The following is a 13,960-nucleotide window of genomic DNA, read 5'->3' as shown; positions in this document are numbered from 1 at the left end:
GGGATTTCGGCTAACTTTAAAAAAAACATTCGCATCCCTCCGTCGCCTTCCCGGCTGCCCTGGGGCGGCCTCCTTCGCTCCCTTCTTCCCACCTCCGCGGCCCCACGTTAAGAAAGGCCTGGGCCTCGGGGAACCCGCTGGATCGAGCAGCTGGCGACTGCCCCTCTCCTGCCCCCCACGCAACGGGGCTGAATAGAGGCCAAGGGCGGCTACTGGGCGAAGAGACCCGCTGTCCTCGTCACGCGATTGCGTCCCCTGCGTTCCAGCCTCCTGGGGCTGCTCGCTCGGGGCCGGAGCTGGGAGCGAAGCGCCCGCGGGGGAACGACGAGGGGAGAGGAGAGAAGTTGGCGCCTTCCCCAGGGCTCGCACTCTGCGCGGAAGCTGGTCCCACAACTCGCTCTGCGGCCAGTCGTGCTGGCCGTCTCGGCGAAATTCACCCGAGGCGCGGGTGGAGGGGCTCGAACCCTCCGTCGCGATCCCTCCAGGTCTGCCCTCCCCGGTGCGCGTCTGGGGCCCCTTCGCCCACTCCAGCCCGCTGCCTCCTTCCCAGCAAACGGAGGCCCGCGACCCCAGGCATTGGAACTTTGTCCTCCTGGTGACTAGCCCCAGGTAGTCACCGGGCCCCGGGCAGCCGACATAAAAGCCCAGGGAGAAAAGATCTCTGGAGATCGCGTTCAGAACACCCCCCTCCCCGGCACTCCCGCCCCTGACCGGGCGCGCAGAGACAACCCCCCCCCACACACACACACACAACCGCTAGCTCCAAGGAGCCCTTACCGATCCGAATGACGTGGGGCATCCCGCGCGAGTCTGGGATCCAGAAGGCGCACACGAGGAGCCCGGCCCAGTATTCCCAAACCAGACTCCGGAGGCGCCGCCAGGGAGCGGTCATCGTTGGGCGCCGCCGAGCGTGCCCGGGGCGCGGCCGTGGCGGGCTCCCCGGGGCGGCAGCTCTAGGCGCGGGCGCGCTGCAGCCCCCGAGGCGCCGCCTGGCCCAGTCGCCCGGCTCCCGAGCGCCTCTGCGAGTGGGGGGCGCCCCGCGGCGCTGCGCACATCTTACTGGGGGGCTGCCCCGCCGGCGCCCGCCCACGGGCCGCCCGTGAGCGAGGCTCCTGGGCTCCACCCCGGGGCTCCGCTCGGACTCGTCTGCGGCTCCGGCTAGCGTCGGCTAGGCTCCCGTGCAGGTTCCCCACCAGCCCGGGCTGCCGGGCGTTGGGCGGGCGGGCGGGCGGGCTGCACGCGTCTCTCCGGCCGCTCCTCCTCCAGCCGCCGCCGATGCTATCGCCCGGGCTCGCACAAAGCCCCGGAGTGGAGTTGCACGCGCGCACACACTTCCCTCCCAGCCCCCTCCCCCGCGCCCTGCCTCCCGCCTCCCGCGCCGCCCGCCGCCCGCGCTCCCTCCGCGCACTCCCCCGCGCACACACACTTCCCGCTCACACTCGCCCGGTCGCACACTCGCGCGCTCACACCTGCGCAGGGGGCGGGGAAGGGGACCCGGGACTGGGTTTGAGGTGGTGTTGATGGTGGTGTTGTGTTGGGGGTGGGGGTGGAGGGAAACGCCCGAAGGACCGAGACTCTCCTGGCTGCCCAGACGTCCCCATCTGCCCCACCGCCCCCACCCCCGAGTGCCTTCCATGGCGAGGAGGGCACGGAGCCCGGGAGTCAAGCGTGGAGCGCGAGAGCTTGGCACCGTGAGCTGGGAGACGGCGGCAGCCCAGCGGCCCGACCGACTGGAGGAGCTGCGCCCGCCCGGGAGCCGCGAGAGCCGGAGCCCGCCGTCTGCGGAGTCTCGCCTCTCTCCGGCGGCTCCCACGCGGCCCGCGCTGGCTGGACGGCGGCTGCTGGAGACTGACCGGGAGCCGGTCTCTCTCCCTAGCTCTAGCCCATGGGGCAACAGGGTTGGGCCTGCGGGGTTAGGGGCTAAGGGTCGGTGGAAGATAGCACCCAGAAAACTGTCCGTGCTGGACCCGGGCGGGGGGAGCTGCGGGTGACCTTACGGGGTGGGAGAGACCAGGCCAGACCCTCCGAATGGAAGGTAGGACTTGACCGCACACCATCGCTTCGTGGGCAGCGGAGAAGAGATCGTCGCCAAAGCCTTGGTTTCAGAGGGGCGCGTGAGTTGGAGCCCCGCTCCTTCTCAGCCCTGTTCCGCAACTACGCAACGGGTACTGGAGCCCCCCCCCACCGCACCATTCCTCCTGAGAAAGTGATTTTCCATGGGACAGAGGGGACCCTCAGGGGTGCAAGCTGAAAGGGTTAAAAAGAAATGTTTATTACCAATAATAATTTTTTTTTCAAGTGGCGCTGGGTGTCGAGGGAAGAGAAGGGCTGTGGAGCGAGGCTGGAGCAGGAGGCTGCGAATTACGCAGCTAGGCGAGTTTAATGACCTTTCTCACAGAGACAAAGCAGTGCCGATACAGTAGATAAATAAACGGATCTGTCACCGGGCGGCGGCTAGGCTGTGTGTGAATTTATTTTTCTCATTTAAATAATTTGATCTATTCTATCATTTCCAATCTCTCCCATTTGCCAGCTGTCTGGTAAGAGAGCATGGCCCCCAACATCTGAAGAGCAAATCTTTAATTTTCTTACAAATAGATATTGCAGTGAGCTCTAACCCGCCTATTAATTTTTACCATATTTTCTTTCCCTCTGTTTGGGCACAAGAGACTGGCATTGTATGGGGCTGGGGCTGGGGCTATGTCGTAGCAATTAGGAAAAGGCTCCTTTCCATCTGAAGTAGCGGACTGTGGCCTTAGGGGGCAAAAAATGATCCCTGGGCTTCCCTCCAGTAAAGCAAGGGACGTGTGTCATGCTTACAAGGTGTTCTCTATGAGCTCCTGACAAATGGAGGCTCCCCATATCTGTCCTGGCCATACATGGGCCTCTCTCTCTCCCTGATGTAGGGAGGAACCCCTCCATTTCTCAAGCAGCCACTGGCGAGGGAAAGACACGCAGACTACAGCCATAGACAAGGCAACTGCGGATTTTCCGTGGACAGTAAGGCTAGAAAGACCTTGACAGCCCAGAAGGGGGAACGTCCATGATAGGAGAGTGAAGGGCCCCCAAGATGCAGCTGGGAACCTTCATTGGAAAGGAACGCTGCGGCCTTGGCCCGTTGTCTGCTATCACAGCTGGCTTGGTTGCCCCAAGGAATCCAAAAAAGCCTGGCTGTTTTCTATGGATGGACGATAATCCCGTGCCCTCACGGAGAATGGGAAAGAGGCCTGAATCCGGGCCATGCACATAGCTAAGAAAAAGGCACAGCCACCAGTGTCCAAGGCTGACTAATTCTGAGTGGATCGTTCTGCAGCGCAGCCCCTTGACTTGACACGGGCGGATGTAGGGGACAAGAAAGCAGCAGCAGAAAGGTGGAGGTGTGGCTTGAGAGAGGAGCGCTATTGAGGCCAGCTGGTGAGAGGACGGAAGGGTGGGGAAGGGGGAAGAGCAGGTTCCGTAGAATGGTGCTGGAGAAGTCAGTCTGAGGTCTCCCCAGGGGGTGAGAGCATGGCCTATCATCTAAGCCTCCCCACCCCCCCACACACCCCAGGAAGCAGGCATCCCAGCCACTCCCAGCTGCTGCATCCCAGTGGGATTGGGGTTCCCCAGCAAGCTGGCTGGCGCTGTGCAGGCAAGGCTCCCGCGCTTCCTCGAGGCTGCGGTGGGAATAGCCTCCCAGCTGCAAAGGCTGTGGGACTCGGGCAAGGCTTGGCAGCCCCACTGGAGCCCTGATGTCTGGCGGAGGGTGTCCCCCCCAACCCAGAGCTGGGTCTCGCTCTGCACGTTCAGCTGCAAGCCATTGTTTGATGGTGTGTCCCCCCAGACTGACAGCAGCCTGGTCCCTCCCAGTCTGGGGAAGGGTGACATGCCTCCTCACACAACAAAAAGAGCAGCAGTGACAATTGTATTTATTACATGTTTTATGTGTTCCGGAAAAAAGTACTCACTATCTTGTATGTGTCCTATCACCCAGTCCTCTCCACGATCCACCCTGATAGGGACTTTGTTATTTTTTCAGCCTTACAGATAAAGAGTCTGAGTCCAGAGGAGTCAAGAAGTCCAAAGGCTCACACAGCTAGAATGTGATTTGTTTTCTTCCTCCTCCCCTCCCTCCCATCCTCTCTCCCTTGCTTCCTTTCATTAAGAGCCATCACTGTTTGCCAGGCGCTGAGTGAGTAACCCCGGTTTGCACAGAGATGCAGACTCTAAGACCCTGCCTCAATGCCCCTGTGGCGCCCTATACCCTTGGGCTGAGGCCTCTAGGGCTGCCTGCGGTTTGGCTGCCGGTAGAATGGGCTAGGGCCCTAAACTACAGCAAGCTGGGAGTTCAGGCACTCCTACCTGTATGGCCCTCTCAGAAGTCCTGGAAGGCCTCTCCAGGCTGCCCCAGCCACCAGCAGGCACTAGGGCTGGCAGGATCTCAAACTGCGTCTCTGTAGATTGGGAGCCGCCAATCCTGGCTTTTGGAATTGTTGGTAAACAAGTCTACCCATCCACCAGGCCTCAGCTCCCTGCTCCCCCAAGAGGCAGCCAGCGCTGGATTTATGAGGCCTCCAAAACCTCATTCAGACTAATGCAGCTTTTCATTCCCAAATAAAAGGGGCCGCTGTCTGAAAGGACAAGTGCTCCCGCATTTCATTAACATACCCTAAAACGGCTGAGCTGGCCCAAGTCGCTGCCAGTGAGATTCATGTCTCCCACTGGCTCACAGGTGGGGGTGAGGTTTACTCTATAGAGGGGAGCTACACTGTCAGCCCTCAACCCCCTTAACCCCTCCAGACCCCTCCCCTTAGCTTTTGCTGTTAAGGAGGGGGTCTCAGGGGTGGCCAAGTGGGCTCATTTGGATGAGTCCCCTGTGTACGCATTTTGTTTAGACTGATCCACTCTGCTCTCAATCCCCCCACAATCATGGTGAGTGATGAGGCCCTGGGCTCGAGTTACTGAGATTCATGATCTCCGCTTCCCAGGGAAGCCTCTGAACAGAGTGCGCACCGTTGCCTCTGCCTCACCGAGTGCAGATTCCTAGGACTTGAGTGCCCTCTGCTGAAGCTGCCTACCGTCAGCTCCTTCTGGCTGCCCATTGGGCAGGTACTGGCAGGGTAGCCGCTGCCGCCCAGCCTGAGGGCTCTAGCCCCGCCCTCCAGGGTCCCACCCTAGGGCCTGCTGGGGTTGTGCACAGCAGCTCTTCTGGATGCTTTGATGAGAATGGGGGGTCGGGTACTTCTCTCACCCCAGGGGCCAGGCTGGAAGGAGGCAGCCAGTAGTCCTAACTTGATCTCTGCCAACCACCCAAGCAGAGGACAGTGGCCTCTCCGGAGTCCCCACTCTGTTTCCCAATGACCTTTTAGTGAACAAATGTGTTCCTTTTACAGAAGCCATGCCCTTTGAGGATAGTGGGACCTGCTTCAGCTCAGCTGTAGCAGCCGGTTCAGCAACGTGGAGCCTTTGTTCCTCACACCTGTCCCATGAAGAGAGAAAGAAGCATGACCAGACAGCCACACCGACCCGAGCGAGCAGCGAGCCCAGAGAAGGTGGTGTCACCTTCAGCTCTCGGCTGTCACCAGTCAGGCAGGTTCATTCCCACTGAAGTCAATTCCTGTGTTTATTGTCAGCTTAACCCACTGCTGAGTTATTTCTCCGCGGTGAGGGTACAGGCAGACAAGCCACCAGAGATAGGGTGGTTTTTTTTTGGTTTTTTGTTTTTTTTTTTTTAACTGACATCTGTGTTTCAATGGCTTGGGTGCAGTTCTGGTAAGGAGCAAATGCTACACATACATTCCTTTTTGTATGTATACATAATGGAACAGCTGCTCATGGTCACTGTGCTCAGGGGGCGTCACTGCCTGAGAGGAGGGGAGGGGCGGGTGGGGAAGCAGGAAATCCAACACCTCCTGGTCTCCTGGCTCCCAAAGTGGACCCCACCCTTCACGTGTGAGGACAGAACCAGAGTCACATGTTCACTCACTCGGCCAGTCATTCAGAGCATCTCTAGTTCAGGTATTCCTGGAGTGACTCAATCATTCATTCACTAGTTTATAGGACCACCCGTTCATTTTATTCCCTCAGCTGTTCATTCATTCATTGATTCTTTTTCTTATTTATTTATTTTTAAGAAAGAAGAAGAGAAAAGGGGGAGAGAATGGGCCGTTGCAAACGAACTCCAGACACTTGCGCCGCTGTGGGTATCTGGCTTTACGTGGGTACTGGGGAATTGAACCCCAGGCCATCAGGCTTTGCAAACAAATGTCTTTAACAATTAAGCCATCTCCCCAGCCCCATTGATTCATTTCCTCATTCCCTTACCCGTGTATCCCCTGACCCATTCATTCAGTCAATTTCTAGTGAATTCATCCAATCAATTCATCCAATCACACAATGATCTACTCAGCCAGCCACCTTCTCAAGGCTCTTGCTTATTTATGTACTCATGACCTCCCTCGCTTTCTTATGCACTTCTTTATGTCATGTTTCTTCATTCATCCATTCGCTCATTTAACCACCTGCATTTTTGTTCGTTCGCTTGTCCACTATTATTCATTCACTAGTCCTTTGTTCAATCACCCACTCACCATTCATCCACTCATTCCTTCCTTCACACTGTTATTCTTACACTATCTGCCAACAGACCTAGCAAGGATGCCTTTTCAACCTGAGCTGCAGACAGCATTCATGTCTTATCTGTACCCATGGCGCCCCAGAAATATGATAAGCTCCCCAGCCAACCACTCAGGTGTCTTGGCTCCTTCAGAGCCCAGTTCGGGTGCCTTTCACTGTATCGAGAAATTCAGTGACCTTCAGTTTGTATCCCTGGCCCTGGCAGTGGTCTCAGCAGCTTCTCTGTTCCCAGACACAAAGACCCAGAATGACCCAGCACCCATGCCCGGTGATGGATGGACCACCAGCAGGGTCACATAGTGCCACCAGGCTGATCGAGGGCCACACTGCTTTCCAGGTACAGGTTCTCGTTTTGTCCTTGAAATGATCCTGGGGTGCAGGGATGGAGAAATAAGTTCAGGGGAGCCCAAGAACTTGCTCGTGGGAACTTGCTGGTGAGGACGAGCGCAAGAATGTACATGCCTTTGCTTGGGATGAAGGGGAGAGAGTAGCAGTGAGAATGAAGGAACACATGAATGAATAAGTTAGAGAATGAGTGAATGGAACAGCGAGGGCATAAGTGTGTGGGTGACATGCGCCCAAGGAATAAACGGCAAAATCCAAATCTCTGGCCCCCAAGTTCAGCGCTGTCTGTACTGCACGATCACACCCTGACCTTGCAAGAGGCAGGCACAGAGAGGGCGGGGAGCAAAATATCTGAGCAGAAGCTGCCCAACAATAGATTCGGGTGGAGCTGTGCTGCAGAGCGCCAGTTCCCAGCTGCACCTGTCCCCTCCCTTCCCCCCCCCCCCGCCCCTACAGACTGGAGGCTGCCGGCACCCCTCCTTAGAGGGAGAGTGAGCCTGAAAATCCAACTGCCTAGTGATAAGAAAATAAACAAGTGAACTTCTCCAAGTTTGCCAGACTTCCCTGCCCGAGGCCAGCTTAATTAAAGTTGATGTAGAATTTTAAAGTGGGAAAATAATTAGGGCAAGTGGTAGAAAAGAGAGAGGAAGGAAAACATTGTTTTGTTTTCTGTTTGGCTCCCTCTTAATTATGCCACAGACTGTCTCTCCCGTGGATCCCATCCCAAGTCCGCCTTCCGCCAAGATTCCAGCAGGTGGTACACTGTGTGAGTGGCACACGCACACCTGTGCCTCTCTGGCACACAGGTATGGTGCTTCTGTGCCCGCAAGACAGGCAAAGCGGCAGGCAGCCAGACTAAGTAGAAGGCGCACGTGTCCTGATCACTCAGGAGGAGGAGGAAGAGGAGGAGGAGGAGGAGCTGCTATAGGACACAAGGACAGCAGGCTGTGGGGAGAGGTGAGGGCCAGGGGGCAGTGTGGGCACTGGGTTCCAGGCCTAGCCTTCACCTCACAGTCCCAGGTAGCACATCTCCACCGAGACAGTCCCTGCCCCACCTCGCTCGAGGGAAAGAAGGCATTTTTAGCATGGACAAATTTTGGAGACAGTAATTGGCATTCGCTCCCAGAATAGGGTGGGAGGTGGCCAGAATCCAACGGCAGCAGGCGCTAGGAATCAAGCCCACTTGGCACATGAGCGCCTTGGCATCCAGATGTGCCTTTCTCTTGCAAAGGGGGCCAGAGGGACTGATCTGAGGGGTTGGGAACTGACCAGAGGTAGAGAGAGGCAGCCTGGAAAGGAGAGGACTAGCCTCCCTGGGGAAAAGAAAGGAAAGGGAAGTTCCTCGAGGTTTCATCAAAGGGAGCTGGCTAGGCCTGCATGAGAAAGGAAAGCATGAGCAAGTGAACCAGCGGATGCATGAATGACTTGTGTTATGCCTTTCCATGCACAAGACACACACACATACACACACAGAGAGAGAGAAAGAGAGAGCGATCTTGACTTCCAAGCTGTGGCTATGGAGGGAAGTCTCAGGAACCCAGCTGTCCCTTTAGTTCCCTGAGAGGCTTTTGAGGGAAGTTATTCCAGTTTGCTCTGTAGGCTGTCTACCTGGAGGAAAGGAACCCTGAAGCTCCCCTCCCCACCCCCAGCCACGATTTGACATCCCTCTGGCTCCCTCTCTACCAAGCCCTCAGCCCCACTCACCTGTGCTTCCTCTAAGGTAGTGGTGCTTCCAACCTCTCTCTGTCCCCCAGCCCTGGACCTACTCATTTCCCAGGGACCTGTGGGATCTCTGACCTTCAAGGACCACTGGGTGGGTACATTCAGAGAAAGAAAACCGTTCCCTCAAGATCCAGGGCTGGCTGCTAAATATGCCAATCTCAGTGTCTTTGGGAACCAGTGTTGCAGAAGCGGCAGGGAGGAGGTCTGGTGGGCAGGAATCTTGAACCAGGATGGAGGAGGCTGTGCTACGGGAGCCAGGTTCAGCTCTGTTATCTCTGAGGCGGCAGGAGGACTAAGTGACTGGAACAGAGCTTTGCCAATCAGTTAATCCCAGGCTCCCACCCTCCACCTGGGTTTGGTTGGGTTGAGGACACAGGCTGGGCTGGGTGCCAGTGGCCACAGTCTCATCTCTCTGGCTTGGCTTCATTTCATTCGATAGACTTTACTCAGCCAAGTCCCTTTACTCTTGAGAGTATACACACAACCCTTCCAAGCCCAGGATACTCAGAGCAGCGAGGACAGATGGAGACCAGGCGATGGGGACAGAGAACAAGAAGCATCTGCTGCCCCTCTTCAGGCATCTGAGGAACTCTGGCAGGGCCAACTGGTCAACCTCTCTCCCCCCAACAGGCAAGAGGTTCCCTGTGCTTGGCTCAGAGGACTTGGACCTTCAGTGGCAGCCTTGCTGCTCCAGGGGAGAGAGGAGTGTGAGAGGCCTAGAAAGCTTTTTAAAAATACTCTCTTCCTGTATGTTCCTGAGAGAGCCTTGGGGCATGGGTCCCAGAAGCTTTGAGCCCTTGGTTAGCATCTTATTGTTCTCACTCCTCTGACCAGAAGCAGAGACAAAAAAGCAAGTGGAGGAAATAGAATCCCATAACTCATGGTGAGGAGCTGGGGGCTGTGCCCACACCTGCACGCACACACAACTGAGTAAGAATAGAAATGAATTTGCAGATACTTCAAGGGAAAGTACCTTAATACCAATCACAATTCAATTCAGTCTACTGCAAAAATCAGCCCAGTTGTTTCTCTCCTACATCCATTAATGGTTTCTTCCCCCCAACATCTCTGGTGACCAACTGTTTAGGCAGGCTTCAGGGACTCAAAAGAAGCACAGGATCTGTAGCAGTTACTTTTTCACTGCTGGGGGAAAAAAAACACCGCCACCCAACCAGTTTATGAGAAGGAAGGGTTTAATTCAGGTTTAATTGGAGAAGTTTCATTGTGATGGGGAAAACAAGACAGGCCTGAGCAAGAGGCCTGGGTCACATCTCCACATCAGTGGGAAGGAAGCATTCTTAAGTAGTGGACTTGGATCTGGGCTATATTAGCTCAAAGCCTCCCCCCAGCAACATACCTCCTCCAGCATCAAGGTTCCACCTCCCAGAGGCCCAATAACTTTCTCAAATTGCCACCAACTGGAGTCCAAGTATTCAAAACCCATGAGTCTATGGGGGACATTTCATTCAAATCACCACAGGGTCTCAGGTGGGATTGAGGGGACAAGTGGAATGCATAGGCAATAATAAAAGGAGGCAGGTAGAACTCGTGGGGACCCAGAACACAGAAAAGGACAAGGAAATATGTATAGGGCACACAAGAAATACAAGGCTAGGGATCACACCCACAAAGTAGAAATCCTTGGGGACCCAGGCAAGCACTACAGGGAGACAAGAAGGAGTTGTGTTGACTCATGAGAAATCAGAGGGGACAAAGTTGGGAACTCAGAGACACAAGAAGAGGGTTCGCCAACAAAATGGGCTCTCAGCCTTAGAGACAGGGAAACCTGGCATGAGCAGAGAACAAGGAGAAGGAGATGTTCCTGTCATAGGTAGCTAGCTGCCACAGCACTCAGGAACCAAAGGCCAAGTTTAGCATCTGGTCCTGAGAAGACAAGGGCAGTGCAGATACTTGGGGTCCCACATAGCCTTGGGGCACCATCCTTGTCCCACACAGGAGGCCGGGCACCCATTGTGTGCTCAGCTTCCATGTAGTTGTACCCAGCACCGGGTCCTCCCCTTGAGGAACTCTCAGGGCAGGTGAAGAGCCAGGTCTGGAAGCATAATGGCAGGTAAATGCTCATGTCCCGGATGCCAAGGAGACCCAGCGATAGCCAACGGCTTCCTTGACAAAGATGAGAGAGGAGTTTAAGCTCAGGAAAGCAGCTGCCTGTTGGAAGTCCTTTTCTAAGATGCAAAGTGGAGAGAGAGAGGTGTTCTGCTGTTCACCCTCCAGATCTTGGATGAGTCTCTTAGGTGAGCACTGAGCAGGCCAAATGAAGGATTTCTTCTACGTCTCTGTTCCCCATCACATTGCACCCACAGGCCCTGCCATCAGTCACCGAGACCTCTCTGTCCCCACCAAGCTGAAGATGAATTGTCTTATCAGAACCCCCTAGAGATGTTTTTAATGGCTACATTTTAGGTGTCATTTATACAATATAAACTTCGTATGTTTGAAGTGTCCAACTCAATGATTTCTAGGAACTCTGCAGGGTCATGTAACCATCCTCCCAACAGAACATTTTCATCATCCCAGTGACATCCCTTGTGACTCTTTACATGAGGGATTTTCACTCAGCAGCTTGGGAATAAGGCTTAGGAATACACATTGAGCAAGTTTCCTGGAACAGTTGTTTTGGGGGACTTGTGGCATCTCAGCCATGGTTGAAGGGGCTATTCCAAAATACAAACAGAGGAATGGTCTCCTTGTCCTAACTGCTGAGTGGCTTCTAACAGACAATTCAGGATGGGCAGTGGCAAAAAGCAAATCACAAGCCAGGCACAGTGATGCACATCTTTAATCTCAGCACTTGGGAGGCTGAGGCAGGAAAATCTCAAGTTTGAAGCCAGCCTGGGGTACACAGGTAGAGCCTGTCAAAAAGAAAAGTAAAAGATAGGTAAATAGTACTCATGGTCACTGTGTGCTTGCAACATGTTTTCTAGGCACTTAGGCCTACATTGATCCTTTTTTTCTTCTTTTTTGATGTGTGTATGTTGTGTATGTGCTTGTCCGTGTGTGTAAATGCAAACACATATGCCACCTTGGGCATCTGGCTTATGTGGGTCCTAGGAAACCGAGCCTGGGTCCTCTGGCTTTATGGGCAAGCTTCTTAACCACTCAGCCATCCCTCCAGCCTGTCATTCTCCTCTTACAGAAGCTTGGCATGGCTTCCACATGGTGTCTGGGGATCGGAGCCGTGAGCACCTTGTTCACTGCGCCATCTCCCTAGCCCCAGAATGCATTAGTTCTTGAATTCCTACAACTCACTTCTTGGGTGCATCCTGCTGAGATTCCCACATGACCGATGGAAATGGGAGAGACAAGTAGCACGTGATAGAACCAGGTTCTTAATCCAGGCAGCCGGCTCCCATCATTTCACCTCTGGGCCACATCACCTTTTATGGATGACACCAGAGCTTCTCCCGTGTTGTCAACATGGTTCCTAACACCATCCCCCAACCCACCCCTGTTTTCCCCGTCCAACCACTACTCTTTCATGCCTTTCAGCCTTTGCGCAAACCCTTCCTTCTAAGATTTTCCCAGACCCTTTCCCCCACTGGGAATTTCCACGGATGCTTCAAATCCCAACTTCAATGTCAATGCCTTTTGCGATCCTTCGACAACTCCGCTACACCAAGCTGGCGGTGTCAGCCCCAGCCTTTCCCTGCGCTGTGCATGCATCTTGAGCATGGAGCACATCTCCTGAAGCTGTGATTAGTGTGGTGCCCTTGTCTAGCTCCCCAACTGGAGTGTGAGCTTCTGTAGGTCAAGGGTAGTAGCTTCTTCCCACAGTGCCTGGACTATATGAACAGCTATGGTCCAGGCAAGACAAGGGCATCTCATTTTAGCTTCTCACAGGGTAGCATCCCTGCCACTCTCACCCCGGAGCCACAGCTGCCATTTTTAAGACTGCAGAAGACCAAGTTTCCAGCTGCAGAGGCAACATCGATCTCTGGGTGCGTCTCTCGGTGCCCCGAGTGGGAGCACGTGGTCTGGCCCATAGTGGACATTTGGCAAGTGCTTGTGTGAATGAGTGTGTGGACGAGGGAGTGAATGAAGCCCTATCCTCTGAGTTCCCTGAAAGGACTCTGTCTGGCTCGTGTCCTCTTTCCACTTACAGACGCCTGGATCTTCCCTAACTCCACTTATGCAGGAGGTTAAATTCAAGTGCTTTCCAGCCTAGCAAGCAATAAACAAAGCACTCTTGCACCAAGTTGTTCAGCGTGTCACACTGATGGATTGGGAGTGGGGGAGGGGCAGAGGGTGTTATTGGGTTCAATGTCACAGGGAATGTTACATGTCCTTCCTTAATTACTTTTCCTCCCTTTAATTAGATGATGGGGGAAGGGATGCCCCAGGGTGGAAGTCGGAAAAGTCGCCGCAGAAAAGAAAGGTGTTGGTGGCATCCAGTCACCTGATGGGATGATGATCACGGGTAGAGGGTGGGGAAGGAGAGGCAGGAGAGTCCAGAGCCTGAGACGGGAGTCCCAGAGCATCATCCTCCCTGGCCCCTTTCTCCAGGAACCTTGGTTCCTAATCCTGCTTGTTCTCTTCCAGTTTCTCTCTTTCCAGTCCCTCTGCCTTTCCCACACCACTCAGAGGTTACAAGATCAGCTGTCATCTGCAGCACCCATGGCCTTTGCAGTGGTACAGTCTGGGGACAACTCTTAATCTGGCAGGACATAGTTCAAGGGTGAGTCTCCTTCCAGCTGGAGTCTATCATCAGGCCCCATTCTCTATGGAGAATCCTAAAACACCCAGATCGGGGGTCTGAGCTAAGTAATAACATGCAGGCAGTGCATGCCACCGGCTTCATGGGAGCCTCTTGGTGACAGGTAATCACCGCCTATGAGCATGGTGAATGTCGCGCAGGAGCTCTGGGGCCAGGAAGCCATACCAGCAAGTGTTTGATGGTCACGAATGTTTCCCTGGCACTACTGCAGCCGAGCCAGAGAATCTGCAAACCCAGAGCTGCTGTTTCCCAGAATGGACCAGAAGCCCCGGAGGCAGCCAGCGCAGCTGCTGCCGGCATCAGGCATCTGAGAGTGGGGCAGCCTCCTCCCTGCCCCAGTTGATGGGTACCCGATAGGGCCCACCACCCCTCACTCGTGCTGGCTTCCCGTGCCAAGCTCCTTCCTCTTCTCCGCACTGCCTGTGGGGAGACGCGCTCCAAGCCCAGCCCATCTGCCGCATTTTCCCGAGCCTCCCGAGATGATCCAATTCCGCACACCAGATGGGAAATAGCATGTACATTTCGGATGGTGATTAGTGTTTT

General features: G+C 54.9%; 1 protein-coding gene across 1 annotated transcript in view; it reads right to left on the bottom strand.

The window, feature by feature from the left end:
• The window catches only part of Grik3 (glutamate ionotropic receptor kainate type subunit 3), a 249,535-nt gene extending 248,606 nt beyond the window's left edge, over positions 1–929 (bottom strand). The window contains exon 1 of the mRNA XM_004665213.3: positions 778–929. Coding sequence (XP_004665270.1) covers positions 778–892 — 115 coding nt within the window. The 5' untranslated portion in view covers positions 893–929. The remainder of the gene's footprint in view (positions 1–777) is intronic.
• Between the last annotated feature and the right edge of the window lie 13,031 nt (positions 930–13,960).

Source organism: Jaculus jaculus, chromosome 5 (assembly GCF_020740685.1).
Source record: "Jaculus jaculus isolate mJacJac1 chromosome 5, mJacJac1.mat.Y.cur, whole genome shotgun sequence".
In the NCBI taxonomy this organism is placed as follows: Eukaryota; Metazoa; Chordata; class Mammalia; order Rodentia; family Dipodidae; genus Jaculus; species Jaculus jaculus.
This window is presented reverse-complemented; position numbering and strand designations above follow the sequence as displayed.